Source organism: Mus musculus, chromosome 5, assembly GCF_000001635.26.
Source record: "Mus musculus strain C57BL/6J chromosome 5, GRCm38.p6 C57BL/6J".
NCBI classification, from domain to species: Eukaryota; Metazoa; Chordata; class Mammalia; order Rodentia; family Muridae; genus Mus; species Mus musculus.
In genome coordinates this window covers 87,458,763-87,482,392 of record NC_000071.6, presented here as the reverse complement: position 1 = coordinate 87,482,392, position 23,630 = coordinate 87,458,763, and the positions used below count along the sequence as shown (strand labels likewise).

General features: G+C 36.3%; 2 protein-coding genes across 2 annotated transcripts in view; both read left to right on the top strand.

The window, feature by feature from the left end:
* Ugt2a1 (UDP glucuronosyltransferase 2 family, polypeptide A1) overlaps window positions 1-22,903 on the top strand; it is a 31,382-nt gene extending 8,479 nt beyond the window's left edge. The window contains exons 3-7 of the mRNA NM_053184.2: window positions 16,837-16,985; window positions 18,211-18,342; window positions 19,417-19,504; window positions 20,260-20,479; window positions 21,722-22,903. Of these exons, the coding sequence (NP_444414.2) occupies window positions 16,837-16,985; window positions 18,211-18,342; window positions 19,417-19,504; window positions 20,260-20,479; window positions 21,722-22,001 (869 nt within the window). The 3' untranslated portion in view covers window positions 22,002-22,903. The remainder of the gene's footprint in view (window positions 1-16,836; window positions 16,986-18,210; window positions 18,343-19,416; window positions 19,505-20,259; window positions 20,480-21,721) is intronic.
* Ugt2a2 (UDP glucuronosyltransferase 2 family, polypeptide A2) lies at window positions 135-22,900 on the top strand. The gene is made up of 7 exons (NM_001024148.1): window positions 135-159; window positions 7,261-8,003; window positions 16,837-16,985; window positions 18,211-18,342; window positions 19,417-19,504; window positions 20,260-20,479; window positions 21,722-22,900. Exons 2-7 carry the CDS (start codon window positions 7,286-7,288, stop codon window positions 21,999-22,001), a joined length of 1,587 nt encoding a protein of 528 aa, NP_001019319.1. The 5' UTR covers window positions 135-159; window positions 7,261-7,285; the 3' UTR covers window positions 22,002-22,900.
* Window positions 22,904-23,630: the final 727 nt, after the last annotated feature.

Sequence of the window (23,630 nt, the reverse complement as noted above, 5' to 3'; positions counted from 1 at the left end):
ATATAGATGTTCTTTACTGTGATCTCGATATACAGCATTGTGTTGCTAAATGAATTGCCTCTGTTCTGACTCAGAATGTCTATATAAGTTTGTGGTTTTTTACCCAGACTAGTAATCTGTTGATCTGAGAGACACGGACACTTGGTTTTAAAAGTACAGGTAAGAATTAAAAATACTAGCATACTAGCATAAGTAACTCGTTTTAGTAAATAGTAATGAAAATAATGCAGGCAGTGGGGCTTGAAGTTTTTCCAGATGATCACGTGCATTTATGATCTGCTTTTAGTCCCCTGCTCTAATTGAAGTTTTTGTAATGGCTCCAAATGGATCCAGGTCTCAAGTTGTCACAGCTGAGAAAATAAATGTGCCAAATTTCCCAGATATTACTTCTCTGTGGAAGAATGTGATGAAAACCACAGCATGAATCCTTAATCTCTATTAATTGCTAGGATTTGGATCTCACCATGTCAAAATTACCCATTTTCCCCGTCGTGACTCTTACATTAACCCTCATTGATTTGTATAGTAATCATAGCTAGCAATAACTAAATTATCCAGTTCCTTGGAGCTATAGCAAAGTCTTCATATAAATTTTTGTCTTTGTCGCATATCTTTGTAACTAATTTACTCCACTTCAGAGCACAAAAATCATTATTACAGATGAAAGTATTAAGCTTTAAAAAAAATCAGGCAGGTTAACATAAAGTCATATAGTAATCACTTAAAATAGTATTCAAATTAAAGGATCCTGTGCCCTCTCTGTTTTAGACTTTTGTTCTAATTTAGTTTTGATAACTTTATATGCTATTATTGCATCTGAATCATCTTCATCTCTCTCCTGTCCTTCAACTCCTCCTAACCCTGGCTCTTCTCCAAATTAATGATCTCTCTGTCATTATTATTATATGTATATGCACATATATGTGTTTAAGTATGTATAAAGTTGATGGATTATTTAGCTTTGCTTATATGTGCATGTGTCCAGAGCTTAATACTTGGGATTTGCAAACCACGGCAGGAGATCCTCACTGAAGGAAACTAGTTCTCCCTCTCCTAGGAGCTATTGACCACCTCTTCATCTGGAACAAGACCATAAAGAATTCTCCCTGTCAATATTGGCATGTCAGTTCATGTTGTCATTATTCTGTTCTTTTTTAGGCACTATATTATTGAGATTTCATGGATACATTTTTTCTGTTGTGCCTAGGGGACAGTGTGTAGCAACAGGTGTCCTCGAACTCTGTCTGACAACCTCCCCACCACCACCACCACGATTTTCACTGAGCCTTGGTGGTAGATTGCATTGCAGTAGTATCAGTTGAGGTTAGAGTATCTCAGCATAATAAATCCACGGCCAACAACAATCTAAATGGAAAAAAAAAAACAAAAATAAAAACAAAACTCACTAAAATCAGAATAGATACAAGCCTGTCCATTACCGCTACTTCTTTTCCATGCTGTGTTTGAAGACCTAGCTTGAGCAATAAGAAAGAGGAAGAAAATTAAAAGGATACAAATAGAAAAACAAGCAATTTTCTCCCTATTTGCAGGTATTATAATAAATAACAGGTCTTAAAAATTCCATCAGAAAACATAAAAATAATCAGGAATTTCAGCATTAAAATCAATTTACGAAAATAAGTAGCCTTATATCATATAGTGTACAGTATATACTGATAGCAAGCATGCTGGGGAAAGAATCATGGGAAAACTACAGTTCATAGTAGGTTCAAAAATACAACTTAACCTAGGAACTGAAAGAACTCTTCAATGAAAACTTTGAATATCTAAAGAAAGTGAAAAGAAGACATTAGAAGATGAAAAGACTCCCTATGCTTGTGGATTAGCAGAATTAATATTGTGTAAAAGACCATAATATCAAAAGCAAATTACTGATTTAATGCAATTCTATCAAATTCCCATTAACTTATACTCAGAAACAGAAAGAAACAAAACTAAAATTTATATGAAATCAGAGAAGACCTGAATAGCTAAAATAATCCTAAGCAAAAAGAACCACACTGTAGGTATTGCTTACTATACCAGACACCAGAATTGTTTCTTCCAATTTAAATTTATGATAGAAATGTATGTTATTTAACATAATTTCTATCAGTTATTTGAACATTATTAGTCAGTTTCATTGTTTTAATTTGTAATTCCGTTTTTTGCCTAACCTGATTTGCTACATGGAGCTTAATTGCTTGTGTTGTTACTATGTTATTCATTATTCCTTAAGGTATAGCTCTCTGTGGCTCTCTGATGTCAAAGAGTTGTTGTCTGGGATATTTTTCCGGCTCTAAGCATCTTCTGTGAACAGTTTCTAGCTGAAAATAAGAAAAAGCATCTACACATTTCAAGTATGATTGCTTAAACTTAAAGCAATTTTTATTTTTTATAATATTTTCTAAAGCACTGCCAAAACTGTGTAATATTTTAAAAAGAAATGATATATAATTCATGACAATAGAGCATATAAAATCCATTATACACTATTATGAGTTTTATGCTCTGACCACCACAAAAAACAAGCAAGAATTTAAAGAAACATCTTTTATTTATTTAGGGTTATAGACTATATATAATTATATAATACATATATAAATTACCTAAGAAATTTGAAATAATAATAAGCTATTTAACTAAATGTTATATTCAAAGGTTTATTTAAACCAGGTAATCATGGAGACTAAATAATTAATGTAAAATAAATTATTAGAAATTAATTTTAGAAATTAAATAATTTTAGAAAAAAAATAATTTTATCTGCCAAATGCCACTTTCATTATTGAATCAGATAGATTTGATGTGCTCTTTTTTTTGCCATTTGTGGAAATTTAAGTTTGCAAGTTAATACCCGCAAGCCTCCGAAAATTGAATGTACTTCCATGCTTTGAATATGCAATATTGTTAAGTATTTTGGGAGTATCTGGAATTAGGGAAAAATATGTCAGATGCCCAAAGCAACACTCATGAAGATAAACTCTTTACCACCCATGTATGATGTCTTAAAAAAAAAAGTCTGCTTCCACTGTTAACCAAAAGCAACATCATTTCTTCATCACAGAGTAATGCAATTATTTATTGTCTAGCAGGGAGCCCCTGAGTCTTTGAAAATTCCCTGTTTTAAACTTCCAAGCATTTTAGCGGCAGTGCAGATGACATTCCTTATGGCCAGCAATTTGACATGGTCTGTCTTCTTTGTTTCGAAGCTAAACTGGTTGCCAAAGCACAACAGTTCTCTCCAAGTTGGAGGTGTCTCCTCAGAGACTATAAAAATGACAATTCTGTTATCAACAAAGGAGTACACATGGCTCCAGCTGCATATGTAGCAGAGGATGACCTTGTCAGGCATCCTTGGTCCTATGAAGGATTGAGAGATACCCCAGTGTAGGGCAGAGGGTAGGAAGGTGGGAGTGGGTGGGTGGGTGAAGGCACACTCTCACAGAAGCAGGGGGAGGGAAGATGTGGTAGGGTGTTTCTGGGATGGAAGGAAACCAGGAAAGGGCATTAATATATGAAATGTAAATAAAGAAAATATCCAATAAAAAATGATAATTCTGACATTTTCCCCAAGTTTCTCTTTCACTCTGTTTCTGATCCCTTGGTTAGGGAAGAGCCCGGAATTGCTTCAGGAGTAACTTATTCTGAGAGTCCATTCTTTAACTTTGCTTTTTATCCTTTTTATCATTCTATTTTTTTCTCACGACTTAACTTATGGCATCCTTCATTTTGTAATTGCCTTTGCTCACTTTAGAAACATTCAGAACTGCAGGTGGTATCTCTAAGCACCTGTTCACCCGTGTCTAAAGCTAGATCACTAACTTAATCACCAGACTTTTTAATCTTCTAACCCTGGACAAATCTGTAAAACTATTAAGAATATTATGCCATTGTTTTGAGGGAAACAGGCTTAGTGATAGCTCTGCAGAGAAGGGCAAATTTACAAACCAATCCAATCTTAGTTTGGCTGCCTTTCATTTACACCAAAGAAAAGTGAGACCAAGGTAACCTAGACATTTCTCCAGCATCTCAAAACCTTCAAATGATATAGTGGTTTTGGTTGGGGCTTACTGTACTCCTGGGTTCCTCTTGCTTAGTTTTCAAACAAATCATGTAAAACAGACCCTATTTCAACAGCCTTCTAGGAGCTGTGTTCTGAATTGTTTTAAAACATGACATAAAATGAGAATTGACTATAACAAGGAAGCAGGAAGAAAGATGAATCAATCACTCAGAATAAAAAGGCCATCCTCTTTATAATGTTTATCAATGTACTCCACTATCCAGTCAATCTAAAACTTATAAAAGTAGTGAGTGACTCTGGGAAATCTACAACGTGCGGAAGTTATTTTCCATTTTCTTACTAAATGTGAATAATCATGCCAGTTCAGCAGTGGGCCAAATAAATTTGAAAATATAATCCCAGTTGAACAACTTTGCATATTAGTTTTAGGATACACAACAAAACTCTACTGTAGTTCTCAATGAAATGCAAGAGATAACATCTGACACACAGTGTTGGAGGAGGGTCTAATAAGACAATACCTACAGCAATGCCTTATAATGAGGACACATATAATTTTTGAAAGTGGATCTGGTGTCACAGAAGACACAAAAACACTGTGATGGTTGTATATTCTTGGACCAGGGAGTGGCACCATTTGGAGGTGTGACCTGGTTGGAGTAGATGTGTCACTGTGAGTGTGGGCTTAACGCTCTCACCCTAGTTACCTGTAAGTCAATCTTGCACTAGCAGTCTTTGGATGAAGACATGTAACTCTCAGCTCTGCCTGTGCCATGCCTGCCTGGATACTGCCATTACCATATATCCCACCTTGATGATAATGGACTGAACCTCTGACCCTGTAAGCCAGCCCCAATTAAATGTTATTTTTTTATAAGACTTGCCTTGGTCATGGTGTCTGTTCACAGTAGTAAAACCCTGACTAAGACAGAAGTTGGTACCAGGGACTGGGGTATTGCTGTGATAGGCCTGACCATGCTTTTATTTGAAAGAATATGGATTTGGGGACTTTGAACTTGGAACACAGAGGAATGCTTTAAATGGGGTTTAATGGGTTATCCTAGTAAGAATATGGAAGATTTTGTTAGTGGGAGTAGTTTGAAGTGTGTTGACCTGGCCCAAGAGATTTCAAAGGAGAAGAATTTCAGTATGTGGCATAAATTGTTTTTGTGGTATTTTGGTGAAGAATGTGGCTACTTTTTGCCTTGTCTGAAAAGTCTGTCTGAGGCTGAGGTGAAGAGTCTCAGATTAATTGTATTAACAAAGGAAGTTTCAAAAAAGCCCAGCAGTGACTTTGTTCTTTGGTTAAGTCTTATGAAGAGAAGTTTGAACAAGCATAGCAAGCTTATAAAGGAAAAATATAAAATATATGATTCGAGTATTAAAGGGGTACCAGGAAGTGAAATAGAGCAAAATCCTGTGTTCTAGGAGATAACAGATTAAGAGAATGGGACGTTGGGGCAAGATCCTACCCAGCTAAATTTAGATCCAGGCATGGTGGTACATACCTTTAATCTCAGGAGACAGGCATGCTGATTCAAGGTCATTCTACAGAGCAAGATCCAGGATAGCCAACCTTAGGCAGTGAAGGATTTGGAAAACATAAAGCCAGTGATAATGTAATAGTACAAGAGGGTCATGTTCTAGTTCCTGCAAGCAGCAGAACTCTGCAGCTTCAGCCATGTGACACTGGCTCTAGAGTTAAGAATGGAAGGAACTACTGGGACAATTGATGCTGGTTAGGTGGAGCTAAGAAATTAGCAATGATTAAGAAGAGACCAGCATCACTGAGGTGAAATCTTCTGGAAATTGTTTTCTGGGAGCACAAAGAAGTTGTGTTCCAGAGATAGCCAAGGTTGTACCTCGTGCTGCAGCTGGACTTAGTAATGTGTAAGAATCACCAGGTTTTGAAGGCATGAAGGTGTCATGAAAAACTTGGCACTGTGAGAGGTAATGCAAGGCCACTAGAGAAGGTGTAGCCTCAGCTGTAGTTTATGGCCCAGGACTGAAGGGGTTATGCAAAGGATTTGAGGCTTGGCATCATGAAGAGAGCCTATGAGAGGCTATTGGTGAAGCCCAGTTGGAGTGGAACACCCCACTGTATTGGAGATGTCAGTACCATGGGATGATTACCAAGAACATCAGCCATAGTGGAGTGGATCAACCTGAGCTTAGAGTGCTACAGAGTGCAGAGCTGGAGAAGTGATGTCAACCCTTAGGAGGAGCCCAAAAGATCAAGTAGAATCCCAGACTCTGAAACAAGAAGCTGTAACATTGAAATTGCCTTGGATACTCAAAGATGTAAAAGATGCCAAAGCCATGGGATACATGCTGAAGAAAGCTGCTAACAGCTTCCATCCCAGGAGAAAGCAGTTTGTTGCAGTCAACAAAGATGAAAAAGGAGTGGAGATCTGAAGACCACCTTGACATCAGCCATGGAGATGCAGAGTTTGGAATTTGCCCTGCTGGCTTCCTGTCTTTCTTTGGTGGTGATTACAGTTCAGTGATTGGATGAATCTCAGAAGAGACCTTGAATTTTGGACTTTTAACATTGTTGAGACTGCTATAGACTATGATGATTTTGAAAGTTGGACTAAATGCATTTTGCATTATGCTATGTTTAAGAATGCCCCTGCCCCCTAGACTCATGTGTTTGAACAAGTCTATGGGGGCCAGGGAGTGGAATGTGGTGTTTGTATATTCTTGAACCAGGGAGTGGCACCATTTGGAGGTGTGACCTGGTTGGAGTAGGTGTGTCACTGTGAGTGTGGGCTTAACACTCTCACCCTAGTTGCCTGGAACTAGGCAATCTTCCACTAGCAGCCTTTGGATGAAGACATGTAACTCTCAGCTCTGCCTGTGCCATGCCTGCTTAGATACTGCCATTATCATACATCCCACCTTGATGATAATGGACTGAACCTCTGACCCTGTAAGACAACCCCAATTAAATGCTGTTTTTTATAAGACTTGTCTTGGTCATGGTGTCTGTTCACAGCAATAAAACCCTGACTAAGACACACACAACTCATAGGTTCTATTCATTACATTCAAACTAGATTTCATTTCTACCCAAACTACAATCATGTTAATGCATATGAAGTTTATAAGTTCCTTCTTAACTTATATAATATGGGCCTATGAATGGATGTAACTAGCCTATCATATTCAAGGTTATTTTACCTGAAATCTACCTAAATACATTGAATTTTTCTTTTTCATCTTAAAATTAGCCAGTCATTCATAGTGGATGTCGCCATGATCAAGAAGGTTTTACAGCTGCTTATTTTTCATTTGACTCTGGCTGAAATTGTTCTCAGCGGGAATGTGGTAGTTTGGCCTACAGATGGCAGCCATTGGCTAAATATTAAGATTCTTCTTGAGGAGTTGGTTCAAAGAAATCACAGTGTGACTGTACTGGCTCCATCAGAAACTTTATTTATCAACTCCAGACTTGATGCCTTTATAAATTTTGAAGAGATTCCGGTTTCGTACACAAAAAGCAAGATAGATGAAATAATTGAGCATATGATAGCACTGTGGCTGGACCACAGGCCAACGCCTCTCACAATGTGGACTTTCTACAAAGAACTAGGAAATCTCCTTGCTACTTTCTACACAACCAATAAGCAAATGTGTGATGGTGTACTAAACAATCCCACTGTAATGGAAAGACTGCAAAAAGGTGGCTTCGATGTGTTACTAGCTGACCCAGTAACAATGTGTGGAGAGCTGGTGGCTCTGAAATTGGGGATTCCCTTTGTGTATACACTACGCTTCTCTCCAGCCTTTACAGTGGAGAGGCATTGTGGGAAAATTCCTGCCCCCATCTCATACGTACCTGCAGCCCTGTCAGAGCTCACTGACCAGATGTCTTTTGGTGAAAGGGTTAAGAATATCATTTCTTATTCTCTGCAAGACTATATATTTAAGACCTACTGGGGAGAATGGAATTCATACTACAGCAAAGTTCTAGGTGAGTCTCAGCATTTCTTCCCATTAATGATTATAGATACCTTCATTCTTATTCAGCTAAAGTTACCTATTCCAAAATGAATTGAATATATTTGTTATATATCTACATGTCTTTAGTTACTGTTTTTGTTTAAGAAAATTCTTCAAAAAACATTTTATTAATTTTTTATTGTTATCATTCATTCACCAGAAAGAAAATGTTCTTTTTTAGTTAGTAGCTTTCCAATGTTTAAATAAACTTTCAAATACCAATAAAACCCACTTTTACTAAGGTAAAATATGATAATAGCCATATGAATAAAATGGACAGTATTGTAATAATACATATTCTCTCTTTATTCTCAGCCTTTATCCACAAAAATATATTGGAAAATATAAAAGGTCATCGTTGGGAAACTCACAAGTACATCCAACACTGCTGATCCCTTTTCATCCTAGATATCTCAGGGTGCCTCACCCTCTCTCCTCAAAATGTGTCTACAAACTTCTAGCCTTAAAGCTGCCTTATGAAAGCCAATCACATAAAACAGTGCTAAGTGAGGAGGCAGTTCTGGATGATGGCTTATATTTCATCTCTTTCTGACTCTCATGAAATTTACTTCCATATTTCTTTACTTTCCTGAATGACTGTCTTCCAGCTCTGTTTGTACCCAGTGGGATTAATTAGTACACAGAATAACACTCGAGGCTGCCAATGATGTTTTCTTGCAGAAGTTCAGTGCAAAAAAGTTTCCTCTACCCAGTTTTTCATCCTTTTTACCTCTTCCATCCTTTTCATTTTCTTCTTTTCCTATTCTTTGTATAAAGGAATATTTACTGAACATAAAATATGTGGCTAATAAATTGCTGCATATAAAAATTACAATGAGCACAGCAGACAAAAATTACCTCTTTAGAGCTTACATTTGAAGATAAATCATCACATATAATATGTATTGTATACAAATAAATACTTGTATATTTATATGTATACTTGTAAGTATACATATAAATATACATTTATATGATATATGTCCACATATGGTATCCTATGGCATATGCTATGTAGTAAAACAAGAAAATAAATGTGTTGGAGTGAAATTGAAATTGTACTTATCCAGAGAGGCCATGGGAGGTATCAACATTAAGAATAACATTTGAACAAGATTTCGAGGATGCTGAGTGTTTTGCCTGTGTCAAAATCGTTTCAGGCTTAAAGGGAATTATTGGCCACTGCATGCTATAATTCCTGCAACACTGAGATTCTATTTGACTTTAACTCTTCATGTTACAGGCAAAATCATTTCTATTTTTGCTTTATTGCATGTTTTGGGAGTCTTTTATCCAAATATCCACAGGAATTTGTTTTGATTTCTTCATAAAATTTTATAGAGGGAAGACATTTTACATGTCATGTATGTAAGGTAAAATATGAAGGCTAATTTAAAATTTCAATGACCTTTGATGGTCTGGTAACTACAAAATGGTAAGTAAAATGATTTATTTTTATATTTCATACAGTGTAATTTAGGATTTATTTTAAAGGCATTTTAAATATATTATGCCTTCGAACTGCTTCATCAGATGATTTTCATGTTTAAATTAATGTATTGTGTGTGTATGGTTATATGGAAAGTGTGTGTGTGTGTGTGTGTGTGTGTGTGTGTGTGTGTGTGTGTGTGTATGTTTGTGTCCATGAAGGCTAGAGGGGTAGTATGCCCCTGGGGCTGGAGTTATAATTAATAGTGAGCTACCTGGCATGATACTGGTAACTAAACTTGGGTATTCTGAAAAAACATTATAAGTTACTAACTGCTGAGCCATCTCTCAAGCTGATCAAACACACATTTTGATTTAGATTTAAGCATTGTCTAAATGGTCATTTCTCAGTCTCTGATACATGTTCTGTGATAGTTATCATTCATTGCTCATGTTTGCAGGATACAGTATGTATCATAGTATCATAGGTACCAACTAAGCTGTGCACCTCCCTTAATGTAGACATTTAACCAGTATGATAGTAAAGGTTTTGGAAATTATGTTTGTTTTTGGGTAGAGATCCATGTTGTTTGGTCTGGAATGAGGCACATGATTTTTTTTGTTTTTGTTTTTGGTTTTTTGTTTGTTTGTTTGTTTTTGTTTGTTTGTTTTCAATACAGGGTTTCTCTGTATATCTCTGGCTGTCCTGGAACTCACTTTGTAGACCAGGCTGGCCTCGAACTCAGAAATCTGCCTGCCTCTGCCTCCTGAGTGCTGGGATTAAAGGCGTGCGCCACCACACCCAGCGGTCAGGCACATGATGTAATGAAGCTTTCATTCAGCATCTTTTATTCTCTGTAAATTACGTTAATAATTTCACTGGATGCTAGAAGCTCATGTGTGTGGATGCATTCTGTCACTTATACAAAGTTAGGTTAAATATTGTTTACACCTTACTGTTCATTAACTCTTTAATGGCAGAGCCATAATGATATGACAGTAAGGATCTAGACATAAAAGCTTGCTAATAAATATCTTGCAAAGATGTAGGTAAGTGTTTGCCTTGAAAGAATGAGGGTTTTGAGTTCAATCCCCAGTACATATATTTTTCTAAAAAAAAATCACAAGCAAAACAAACCAAACAAACAACAAAAACAACTAAACTTGGTTGTATCTACTTGTGCTTCCAGTTCCCTGTGGGTTGCTGGTCACCCAACCTACTCTGTTTGGAAAATGGCACAACAATAAAAATTAAATAGCATCTGGGAAACAACAGCTGAAGCTGACATCATAGGTACATACATAATCACATGCAGAGGAATTGTATGACCTCATATGTAAATACAGAGATGCACACAGAATTAGTGGTAATGTCATGTGTACATATACGGAGACATGTGGATGACTAGAAGGAAAGGTGTCTTTTGGACACAGCAGGGAACCTGCACATAGGAACTCACAGTGATTGCAACAATATGATTAAAACCTGTGTAAGTAAAAACTGAATTAAATCTCTGCGTGGTGTTAGGAGTGGATCATGAAATCATACCTATCATCCCAGAGCCTCTGCATTTGTCAGCTGCTAGGAAAGGGAGAGACAGTTTCCTCTGAGAATGTAGTAACTCTATATGCTCCATTGGAAGGCCAGACACTTAAGAGTATTAAGGGAGCACTAACTGATCTTGAGAATTTAAAAAACAAAGTACAACAAAAGGTTGGGTGAGTATGGGAGAAGGCATATCTGGAAAGAATTGGGTAAGGGGTAAATATGATCAAAATGAGTTGTAGGAAACTCTCAAAGGACACACACAGGGGTCATGAAGACATTCACATGGTTGCCAAGATGGGTAACCATGGAGTTTTTATATCTTTGATATGTTAAGTTGGTAAGTTGTAACCTTCCTTGATTAGAAAAACTGCAAGTTTCATTGACAAATAAAAGGTGGGGTTAGTTGTATATAATTAACACTCTTTCTCAAACTGCTATTGCCTTGAGTTTTAGTAAGAGTTAAATTTAAAAGCAAAAATCTGCAGAAAAACATGATAGGTGCTAAATCTTTCAAAGTAAGCCATAACAATCATATAATGTTTGTGAATGTCTTTGTAAATAAAAAAAAAAAATCTTTACTTCTTACATTACAGAATAATGACTAGACTTGCAAATCCTACTACCATTTGAGATGTTGGTTATTAAATACTTAAGTCCTCCGTGTTCCCTATATTAATAAACATCCCCTTTCTCTCTCCTCCCTCCCAAACCCTCCCCTCTCTGTATGCCATGGAGTGCAGGTGGAGGCTGTAATTTAACTTAGGGATCTGTCTCACCATCTGCCATTTAAGTCCTCAGGATTGAATTCATGCCCTTAAGCTGGGTGGCAAACATATTTATGTACTGAGCCAGCTCACTTGCCCACTAAACACTTTTGAACAGAAAATATTTTAGGTAGGAGGACATTGTCAGAAATTGGTGATATGTAATGCCTTTTCCTGGATATTATGTATTTGTATAGTGTTAGGGTTAGCCAGTGTGAATAAAGTAATAGTGAAAAAGACAAATGGATTATTTTTATGTTATTATTCTTTTTTAGTCATCAAAATAAAATAGTTAAATACCTCTTAAATATTCATGATATCTTCTGGAGCTAAAAGTAATATGCACTCAACCAGTTTTTAAAATCTATTTGGAACATTAAACATGATATAAGTAGAAAAAAAATCTCTTATGAAGGCCACTTATGAAAGGGAACTGTGCCAAGTTCCTGATTAGACAGAAACCATTCTATCTCCTAGGGAGAACACTCAGGGTAACTATGGATTTATGGACTGGATTGGGTGGTGTTCCATCTGTTTCTATTTTGTGAAATAGTTTGAAGCGTACTGGAATTAAGTCTTCTTTGAAGGTCTGATAGAATTCTGCACTAAACCCATCTGGTCCTGGGCTTTTTTTGGTTGGGAGACTTCTAATGACTCCTATTTCTTTAGGGGTTAAGGGACTATTTAGATTGTTTATCTGATCCTGATTTATTTTTGGTATTTGGTATCTGTCTAGAAAATTTTCCATTTCATCAAGATTTTCCAGTTTTGTTGAGTATAGGCTTTTGTAGTACGATCTGGTGATTTTTTTTTTTTTTATTTCCTTGGTTTCTGTTGTTAGGTCTCCTTTTTCATTTCTGATTTTGTTAACTTGAAAACTATCTCTGTGCCCTCTGGTTAGTCTGGCTATGGGCTTATCTCTCTTGTTGATTTTCTCAAAGGATTAGCGCCTGGTTTTGTTGATTCTTTGTTCTTTTGGTTTCTACTTGGCTGGTTTTAGCCCTGGGGTTGATTATTTCCTGCCATCTAATCCTCTTGGATGTATTTGCTTTTTTGTTTTGTTTTGTTTTAAAGCTTTCAGGTGTACTGTTAAGCTGCTAGTGTATGCTCGCTCCAGTTTCTTTGTGGAGGCACTCAGAGCTGAGTTTTCTTCTTAGCACTGCTTTCATTGTGCCCTGTAAGTTTGGGTATGTTGTGCCTTCATTTTCATTAAATTCTCAAAAGTCCCTAATTTCTTTATTTCCTCCTTGACCAATTTATCACTGAGCTTGACATTGTCCAGTTTCCACATGTATGTGGGCTTTATGTTGTTTTTGTTACCATTAAAGACAAGACTTAGTCCATAGTGATCTGATAGGACTTGTGGGATTATTTCAATCCTCTTGTTTGAGTTCTGTTTTGTGACTGCTTATATGGTCAATTTTGGAGAAGATACCATGAGATGCTTAGAAGGTATATTCTTTTGATTTAGGATGAAATTTTCTATAGATATCTGTTAAATCCATTTGGTCCATAACTTCTGTGAGTTTCAATGTGTCTCTGGTTAGTTTGTGTTTCCATGATCTGTCCACTGATGAAAGTGGGGTGTTGAAGTCTCCCACTATTATTGTGTGAGGTATAATGTATGCTTTGACCTTTATTAAAGTTTCTTTTATGAATGTTGATGCCCCTGCATTTGGAGCATAGATGTTCAAGATTGATAGATCTTCTTAGTTGATTTTTCCTTTGATGAGTATGAAGTGTCCTTACGTATCCTTTTTGATAACTTTTCATTGATAATTGCTTGTTCTTGATATTAAAATGGCTGCTCCAACATGCTTCTTGGGACCATGTATATATAATACATAAATACAATCTGCTTAGTTGGCATAATTCTACTTGAATATATGTTTTCAGGGCTGAATATATGTTTTCAGTAGGCCAAGAATAACCCATTGGTGTGCTCCTCTCTGGGTAAGACTGTGTCTCCCACTTTTAGTATGACCTACATTTGTTTAAGGTTGAGGCCTCCAGGTCTTTCCCCTGCCCACGTTGATACATCTGTTGTTGTTTCCCTTGTTCAGTTTGTGTTTGAGCACTCATTTGTTGAGACTTACAGTGCACTTTCTAACACTGCTAGTAGACACAACTTCACAACAAACTCCCTGATTCTCTCACGTTTACAATCATTGTTCCTCCCTAATACTTCAAAAGTATACATTAAGAAATTATTTGCCACTAAGTATAAATATTTGTTCATTTTTCTATACTTTACATGGACTTCATATTTATAACCCCGAATCACTACTTCGGGCCTATGTGTGTATATGTGTGCATGTGTGTGAGGTTATATGTTGTTGTATGTGGGCACTATAGGGTATTAATTGTCTACTCATATTGCTATTGCCTTACATACTAAGAAATGGCCAATTGGCTTTGGATCCCACCAATTTGGTGAATCTGGTTAGGAAATGAAACCCAGGTATTCATTTCTCTTTAAATCCTCGAAAGTAATGTTATAGGCAAGTACTGCTGCTAGCTTTTTTTTTTTTTTTAATTTTTTATTAGGTATCTTCCTCATTTACATTTCCAATGCTATCCCAAAAGTCCCAATACCCACCACCCCACTCCCCCTTTTTGGTCCTGGCGTTCCCCTGTACTGGGGCATATAAAGTTTGCAAGTCCAATGGGCCTCTCTTTCCAGTGATGGCCGACTAGGCCATCTTTTGATACATATGCAGCTAGAGACAAGCGCTCCGGGGTACTGGTTAGTTCATATTGTTGTTCCCCCTATAGGGTTGCAGTTCTCTTTAGCTCCTTGGGTACTTTCTCTAGCTCCTCCATTGGGGGCCCTGTGATCCATCCAATAACTGACTGTGAGCATCCACTTCTGTGTTTTCTAGGCCCCAGCTTAGTCTCACAAAAGTCAGCTATATCTGGGTCCTTTCAGCAAAATCTTGCTAGTGTTTGCAATGGTGTCAGCGTTTGGAAGCTGATTATGGGATGGATCCCTGGATATGGGAATCACTAGATGATCCATCCTTTCGTCACAGCTCCAGATTTTGTCTCTGTAACTCCTTCCATGGGTGTTTTGTTCCCAATTCTAAGAAGGGGCAAAGTGTCCACACTTTGGTGTACGTTCTTCTTGAGTTTCATGCGTTTAGCAAATTGTATCTTCTATCTTGGGTATCTAAGTTTCTGGGCTAATATCCACTTATCAGTGAGTACATATTGTGTGAGTTCCTTTGTGATTGGGTTACCTCACTAAGAATGATGCCCTCCAGGTCCATCCATTTGCCTTCGAATTTCATAAATTCATTCTTTTTAGTAGCTGAGTAGTACTCCATTGTGTAAATGTATCACATTTTCTGTGTCCATTCCTCTGTTGAGGGGCATCTGGGTTCTTTCCAGCTTCTGGTTATTATAAATAAGGCTGCTATGAACATAGTAGAGCATGTGTCCTTCTTACCAGTTGGGACATCTTCTGGATATATGCCCAGGAGAGGTATTGCTGGATCTTCTGGTAGTACTATGTCCAATTTTCTGAGGAACCACCAGACTGATTTCCAGAGTGGATGTACAAGCTTGCAATCCCACCAACAATGGAGGACTCTTCCTTTTTCTCCACATCCTTGCCAGCATCTGCTGTCACCTGAATTTTTGATCTTAGCCATTCTGACTGGTGTGAGGTGGAATCTCAGAGTTGTTTTGATTTGCATTTCCCTGATGATTAAGGATGTTGAACATTTTTTCATCTGCTTCTCTGCTATTCGGTATTCCTCAGGTGAGAATTCTTTGTTCAGCTCTGAGCCCCATTTTTAATGGGGTTATTTGATTTTCTGGAGTCCACCTTCTTGAGTTCTTTATATATATTGGATATTAGTCCCCTATCCGATTTGGGATAGGTAAAGATCCTTTCCCAATCTGTTGGTGGTCTTATTGATGGTGTCTTTTGCCTTGCAGAAGCTTTGCAACTTTATGAGGTCCCATAGCTTTTTATTGAATTCTTGGAATAAAATCTCAAGGCTTCTTGGTGTAGGACAAACATGTTAACAATCCAAGATCCATATATGAATGCTTTAACATAGAATTCAATAACTGTTGTAAATAAATATTTCTTAACTCTAAAATCTATGAATATAAAATTTATCTACTGAACTTCTCTAAAGCCTGGAAGAAGCACACGTAATGTAAAGCAAGTAAGGGATATAAACATTTTGGTGGTGAGATTTGAGATAGATTAAATGCACTGCCTGGAAACTCCGAGCTCAGTATCCTCAGGTAGTGAACCTAACTATCTCATTAGGCTCTGTGACTTCATGCACATGCCAAAACTACTAAACGATGGCCTTTAGAAATAGTATCTGCCAGCCTGCACAAAATCAACAGGTTTCCTTAAAAAGATTCTCATTGACAGTTTTTTTTCTTACCTAAAGCACGTTTTTCGGTGAATAATTGTCTAATATTAATATATAAACATAGTCATCTTCTCTAGATAGCTCTTGAAAGTATCATTCAATATTTTTCTTGTTCCAGTGTTCTTCTTAATGGTAAGTGTAAAGTCGTGTATTGGTTATCCTTGCATTTGTATCTCACATCCCAGAGTTTATTGTATTCTGAAAATTAATCAGGGCTCCCCCAACAATGAAATAATGATGAATCATTTCCATAATGGGAATCCTCCAACATAATTTTAAACCAAGTATAACAGACTGCATAAGAGAAATTTGTTCCTAGCAAGAGACTGGAGGGCAGTGAATGATGGAATACGATTTACAGGATAGAGCCAATCTATCTTCTGCCTTTTACTAAAGAGAAGAAATTGTGGATTCATCAGTCATTGTAGCTACACATAAACTTTTATTGTATTTTTTAAGACAATGGTAATAGTTGTGTGTTACCCTCTTTCACTGTCTTTGTAATCTCCAGTTTTCACTCTCCTCCTCTTTTAACATAGAGTTATGATAAGTATCTTAGGAAGTCTACGTTTGCTTCCAATAGCTAATGAAGAAATGAATGATACCTTTCTACTTCGCAAATATGAGTACTAATTTCTTCCAATCAATATTATGTGTACTCTCCAGGAAGACCCACCACACTGTGTGAGACTATGGGGAAAGCTGAGATTTGGCTAATGCGAACCTATTGGGATTTTGAATTTCCTCGTCCATATTTACCGAATTTTGAGTTTGTGGGAGGACTGCACTGCAAACCTGCCAAGCCTTTACCTAAGGTAGGTTGATGACAGAGATAGTCTTAATTATTCCATGATACAATAACTGATAACTCTACAAGGTTAATATCTTTAATAACAAAGATGTGCTGCTGAGTAATTCCACTCTGCCGGGAGCATCTGCTCTCATCATATTTGTTTTCTTAACTATAATGAATCATTTGGACTTGAGAAATTAAACTTCAGAGTGGATCTGGAGAGCGGGGAGCTGTGTTTGGGGGGGAGAATCAGAAGGAGTGGATTAACTGTGTGGTCAGGATGTATTTTATGTGAGAAGAATTTATTTTCAATAAAAAATAAAATAAAAAAGAAACTAACAATATAAAGTGGAATAAATATGTTTGTTTTTCTTTGGTGTGGAATGTGCAATGGGGGTAGAAAGACAGGACCATGGATGGCCTGGGGTGTGCTGAAGTCTTCCTCATGTGCCTGACCGAGCTCTGGACAGGGACACCGTCCCTAACTGTTCAAGAAAGATGCCTTCATGAGGACTCCAGATGAGTTGTTTATGATTTGATGAGTAAGAGAAAACACATGTTGAGAGCCTTTGGGATCAGGCATATCTCTCTTTAGTGTGTGTGCTAACAGATATTATGTTAGCCTGTATTGTCATAGTAACAATTGGTATGAAACCATTGTCAGGAACTAATAATGAAGATGACTTTAACTTTTAATTAAATATCATTAAGAAGATAGATATTTTAGATGAGTTTTTTAGGAAACACTGGCTTAATCAACAAAGAAGTTTTGATGCAGTCTGCAACTCATCTACATCAAGAAAAAATAATAACATGAGTAGACAGATTCAAATATTATAATAGTTTCATGATAATTTTATTAAGATTACTCATGTGTAATAGGCACGATAATAATTCTGAAAGTCTGGCTCACTGGCTTCACTAATGTTCATGCAAGTCAACTAACATTTTATTTTCTTACAGATACATTTTGAGAATAGCATGTTTACTTGCAAAGAGAAGTGCTGCCTCTATTTTCTGCTCCCTTCTACAGTGCTTTGGTGTCACATTCTTCTTGAACACACCTTATAATATTTTTTCAAAAACATATTTTCTCAACATTTACTATCTGGTTTTATGTGTCATGGGACAGAGAAATATAAACATTCCTTTGAACCTTAATTCCATGTTTTCTACCTAGAATTGTAAGCGAACTAAATTTCCTCCTAATGATTTTACACATTTTCAACAGAATGTCATGTTTGCAGGAAATGGAAGAGTTTGTCCAGACCTCAGGGGAACATGGTATTGTGGTGTTTTCTCTGGGGTCAATGGTCAAAAACCTGACAGATGAAAAGGCCAATCTCATTGCCTCAGCCCTTGCCCAGATTCCTCAGAAGGTCAGTAAAGTCCTTGGTCTTTGAGCTTCAGACTAGCAATAGAGAGACTGGTAGTGGTATCTGCAGAGTGAAGCAGAACCCTGTCAGCTGCTGAACACTACTAATGATGGTTTCCAAGAGTTAGTGTTGTTTTTTGACATATTTGTTCATTTGCCTTATTTCCCAGTTGCTATAAAAAATAGACTTCTCTAATCTATTAATAGGATAGAAAAGAAAACATTAGGCCACTTCTAAAATCTTTTGGCCTGGATTGACTGACACCAAATTCTGAAATTTAGTTTAACAACATACTTTTAAGAAGAAAGACCCTATACTTTCTTTAGAACGATATCATGCTAAAAGCTATACTCCAACTTCCTGATCACATTAAGACTGTATGCAAATATAGGTGTTTTAGAAGTAGAAGGTCTAGAATCTACTATTCTTTCCAAGTTGAATATTCTACAAGTGTACAAACAAAAATTGAATATTATTTTAAAATATAATGTAGTTTATAATTTATGGCACTCAGTTAACCTTAAAGTTTGTTGTTGTTATTCTACAGTTTAACTCTATTATTCATGGACTAACCTAAAGTCAGTGATGTATTTCTTAATTTTAATATAATTTTATAAAGGTAATATATTGATAGGCATTTAAAAAATGTGGCTTTTATACCTACATTTGTCTCTTTCAGGCTTTCTCATTTAGAAATTAAAACCTTGTCTCATTACTCCAAAATTAAGTTTTTAAAAAGTGATTTATAAGTAAGTCCTATAAAGGTTTTCCTCAAAACAAACAAAAAAAACCCAAAAACTAAAAGGAAAAAATGATCCCTATAGTATATTCCTAATGTCTGTTCAGTAATAAAGATCTAAGTACTAATCTGTGTTTATTAGATCAGTAGTAGAAGCTGTTAGTAGTGGCTAGTTGTGGACAGTCCTAACCTGCAACTCTGTTTGCAAATGTCCATATCTGTAACCGCTTCTCAAATATGACCTAAAGTATGTATACAGTTTGTTCTCAGTAGTATGCTCCCTCAGCACACCTTCACAATGTATTGTACCTATAAAATGAAAGCATTGTCTTCCACAGGTTTTGTGGCGATACAAAGGAAAGATACCAGACACATTAGGATCCAATACAAGACTGTTTGATTGGATTCCTCAGAATGATCTTCTTGGTAAGTCTCTGGGGCCAGAAAACTCTGTGTAGTCAGGAAGCCATTTAGGGGCCTGTGAAGGCTCAATGCTCCATTGTAGGGGATAGGGAAATGCCAGGGCGGTGAGGTGGGGGTAGGTGGGTGGATGTGGTGAGTGGGTGGATGGGGGTGGGTGGGGAACACCCTCATAGAATCATGGGGAGGGGAGGGAATAGCAGGTTTGTGAATGGGAAACCGGCAAAGGTATAACATTTGAAATATAAATAAATAAAATATCCAATTAAAAAAAACTTTAAATTATTGGATGTTTTCAACTGTCTCAGTGCTAAGAAATTGCTTACATTTTATATAATACTTCAAGTTTTACTTTTGTGTTAAAACTGAGTATTGAATCTAGAAGATTCTGCATGCAATGCAAATACTCTACCACTGAGCTACAGCACAATCCTCACTTTTAGGCTTAAGGAAGAAATAATTGAACTGTACACATTCATTTTTGCCCTGTGGACCAAAAGACATCTGTAAATATCTTCAGTTCCCATCAGATGTTAGACATCTCTACCTTAGTGATACCTTTTCAGACAGTGAAAAGGAGTTCACCCCCACCACCACCTCTGGGAGTGTCATACCCTAGAAGAGCAATGTCTCATGCTCAACATTTATATAGAATGTTGCCTTCATTGATGACTATAACACTTTATCCCTTTTACCTTTGAAATTCTGCCAACTAATTAGCATGAAATCTATACTCATTCTTTCCTTTGTCCGCAAAATAGGACATCCCAAAACCAGAGCTTTTATCACCCATGGTGGAACAAATGGAATCTATGAGGCTATTTACCATGGGATCCCTATGGTGGGAGTGCCCATGTTCGCTGACCAGCCTGACAACATTGCTCACATGAAGGCCAAAGGAGCAGCAGTGGAGGTGAACATGAACACGATGACAAGCTCAGATCTGCTCAATGCTCTGAGAACAGTCATCAATGAGCCATCGTAAGTACTGAATCTTGTGCAGCCGTGGCTGACATGGTTAGGCTGCCCATAGTTCTAGAATATTCCAAAAATTCATTCTTTTGAACTTGGTTTCATATAAGTAATAAGAGACTGATGTAAATATTGCCTGCTTCATTTTCAATTAATGAAGATACTTCCAAAAATTGAAAATAAATTGGAATTAAATATTCAGTAAACATATTTTCCAGTTATATTATTAGCATATATAATCTTGCATATAATCATGCATAATTAACTATTAACACTGTATTGACACACAAATGATGACAATACATTTGAATAAGAATAGGTGGTTTAATTTGTATTAAACAATTTCTATTTATTTATTTTATTTTTAAAATTTATTTTCTTTTATTTTACTTTATAAGCTATAGTTTTATTCTTTGAGTATATATATATATACATATATGTATATACACACATATATATGTAAACACACACACACACACATATATATATGTATATATATATATATATATGTATATATATGATATTTTGATCAATCACATCTCCTACTCCTGCTCCAAATCCTCTCAAATTCATTCCTTCCCAGTTCATATCTATTTTTTTTAAATAATCCTCTGAGTCTTATTTGTGCTGCCCATAGCACATAGACTTGGACTTATCTACTAGAGCAGTGTTAACACACCAAGATGAAAACTTTAAAGAAAACTAAATCTCCCTTGTCCATCAGCTAGCACCTTCCCACAGGTTGTCCACTAACATGCACAAAGGACACACATGAATAAGCCCACAGTGTGGCTTTTAACACCCAAGTGAGTATTAATCACTTTCCCCTAATCTTTTGGATGTCTTAGAAGCAACAGGACACCTCTTCACAAACCACATTACTCACATCATCTCTATGAATATAGTCTGGATAGAATCCAGAACTTTACTTTATGATCAAAGCAAGGGTAAATATATTAATTCTCCTTACTATGAAACTCCAAGAGAAAGCATACTTTGCCTTCTAAATACTTACCTCTTGACTTGAGGTTATCTGCTCATTTTTCTTTGTTCTAGGTGTTTTATTTTGAGGTAGTGTCTCCCTATATAACCCTGGCTAGCCTGCTGGACCCTGGATGCTATTTGAGGAAGATTTAAAAACTGTTAGTGCTGTAGCAAATGCTATTATAATAACGAATTGATGAGTTAAACATATGTCACATACTTACTTAAAAAAAAAACAGACAAATGATTGTTTGTATATTTTTCAAGTTATAAAGAGAATGCCATGAGACTATCAAGAATCCACCATGACCAGCCAGTGAAGCCCCTGGACCGAGCAGTCTTCTGGATTGAGTTTGTCATGCGTCACAAAGGAGCCAAGCACCTTCGTGTGGCAGCCCATGACCTCAGCTGGTTTCAGTACCACTCTCTGGATGTAATTGGGTTTCTGCTGGCCTGTGTGGCATCTGCTATATTATTGGTTGCAAAATGTTGTTTGTTTATATTTCAAAAAGTTGGTAAGACAGGAAAGAAGAAAAAACGTGACTAGTTGAAGAAAAAGACACCTCAGGTCTCTGGGTTTGGTGAAGTACTGAAGGGAGTAGTAATTGTACTTAGAAGCCCAGGGACCTGCCTGTCACCTATCCCCATTCCACTTTCAAACAACCCACTCCTGTCTTATTCTACAGGTAAATTCTACATAATCACACTTTCCTGAAGACATCTCATCTTTCCTTTGCTATTTCAATGACAGTTTGATGACGCCCTGGAATTTCTTATTTTCCTGGCACAGGGGTACTATTAATTTAAATATGCTATTTCCAGAATATCATTTAAAATGTAAACAAGATAATAACTGATAGCATTCTGAATCTTTGAGAAGGCACAAAGCGTATACTGAGTTTTATTTAAGGATAACACAAGGGGCTCATAGAGCACACAAATACAGCTCTGGCCACAGGGATTAGTATAGCATGAGAAGAGTCTTTATTTTCTTTTTAAATAAAGGACAGCTACTGTGTTTATCTGATGTCAAGGACATTAAAGGGTCAGTTCAGAACTATGAATCAATATTATAATAGGAAAAATACGTAAAAATTGTTAGTACATTTAAATTATGATGGTCTATTTTCCTGCTTTTCCCTAAAATATATATCTGTATGCTTGCTCTCCCGTCAAAGATTTTTAGATACTTTTTCCAAAAAATTAAGGCAATGAACTGAGTTGCTATTTTTCTCAGAAAACCATTACTAACAATATTTGAAAGTTATGTCTAGAAAGAGCAAATATTGAATTATTGTAGTAATTTCTTAAATTTTAATGGACTGTTCTTTGGCTCTGTGTTCATCCATTATACTTAAAATATTTGTCATTCTTAATGTATAATCACATTTATAATGAAATTTTTAATTTTCTTCTAGAATAAATACTTATATTGGGATCACTGTATAATTTTCCAGTCTCTATTTTCTCTTAAACTCATCATTTAGTTGTAACAATAAATATGTACTAGTTTACCAGATTTTCTGATCATATGACAATATGATCAGAAAATTAAATTAAAGAAAAATTAAAGAAAAGGATTAAATTAAAGAAAAGGATACTCATCTTGATGTAGGGGAGGTCTGAAGTGATAGAATTCATGTCATAAAGGATTTAATAATAGATTTATTGAAAATAATTAAATAACACTAAGAATTTAGCTAAAAGAGCACTGCTTCCAAAACACCAAATAAGTGGTTTGTTAACCAAGGCAGCTGGAAAGCACCAAAATTTAAGACGCTAATAGACTAATGTTTTTCATCAGGATTAGGCTAAGTAGATTCATTTCCATAACAATGTAGACAACTCTGAATTACAACCAGAAATTAGTCCCATTCTCCTTCCAAGAGGAGACCATCCCTCCAAGGAGCAGGCTATGTTAGCAGGGCAGTGTGACCACCACCATTAAGTACTGGTCTGTCCTCTAGTCTGCTGTGCTCTTAAAATACCTAATAAAAAAATTTAAAAAAAAATCAGTTCTTCCAAGTGAGCAAGTGAGCATGGGTAACAGCTATCCAAAGGACCAAAGCTAGTGGATGCTGTAAGAAATAACTATACAATATTCTTGTATGTGTACATAACTAAAGATGCACATAAATTTCTATAATATTGTTACCATTAGAAATATTTGGTAAAC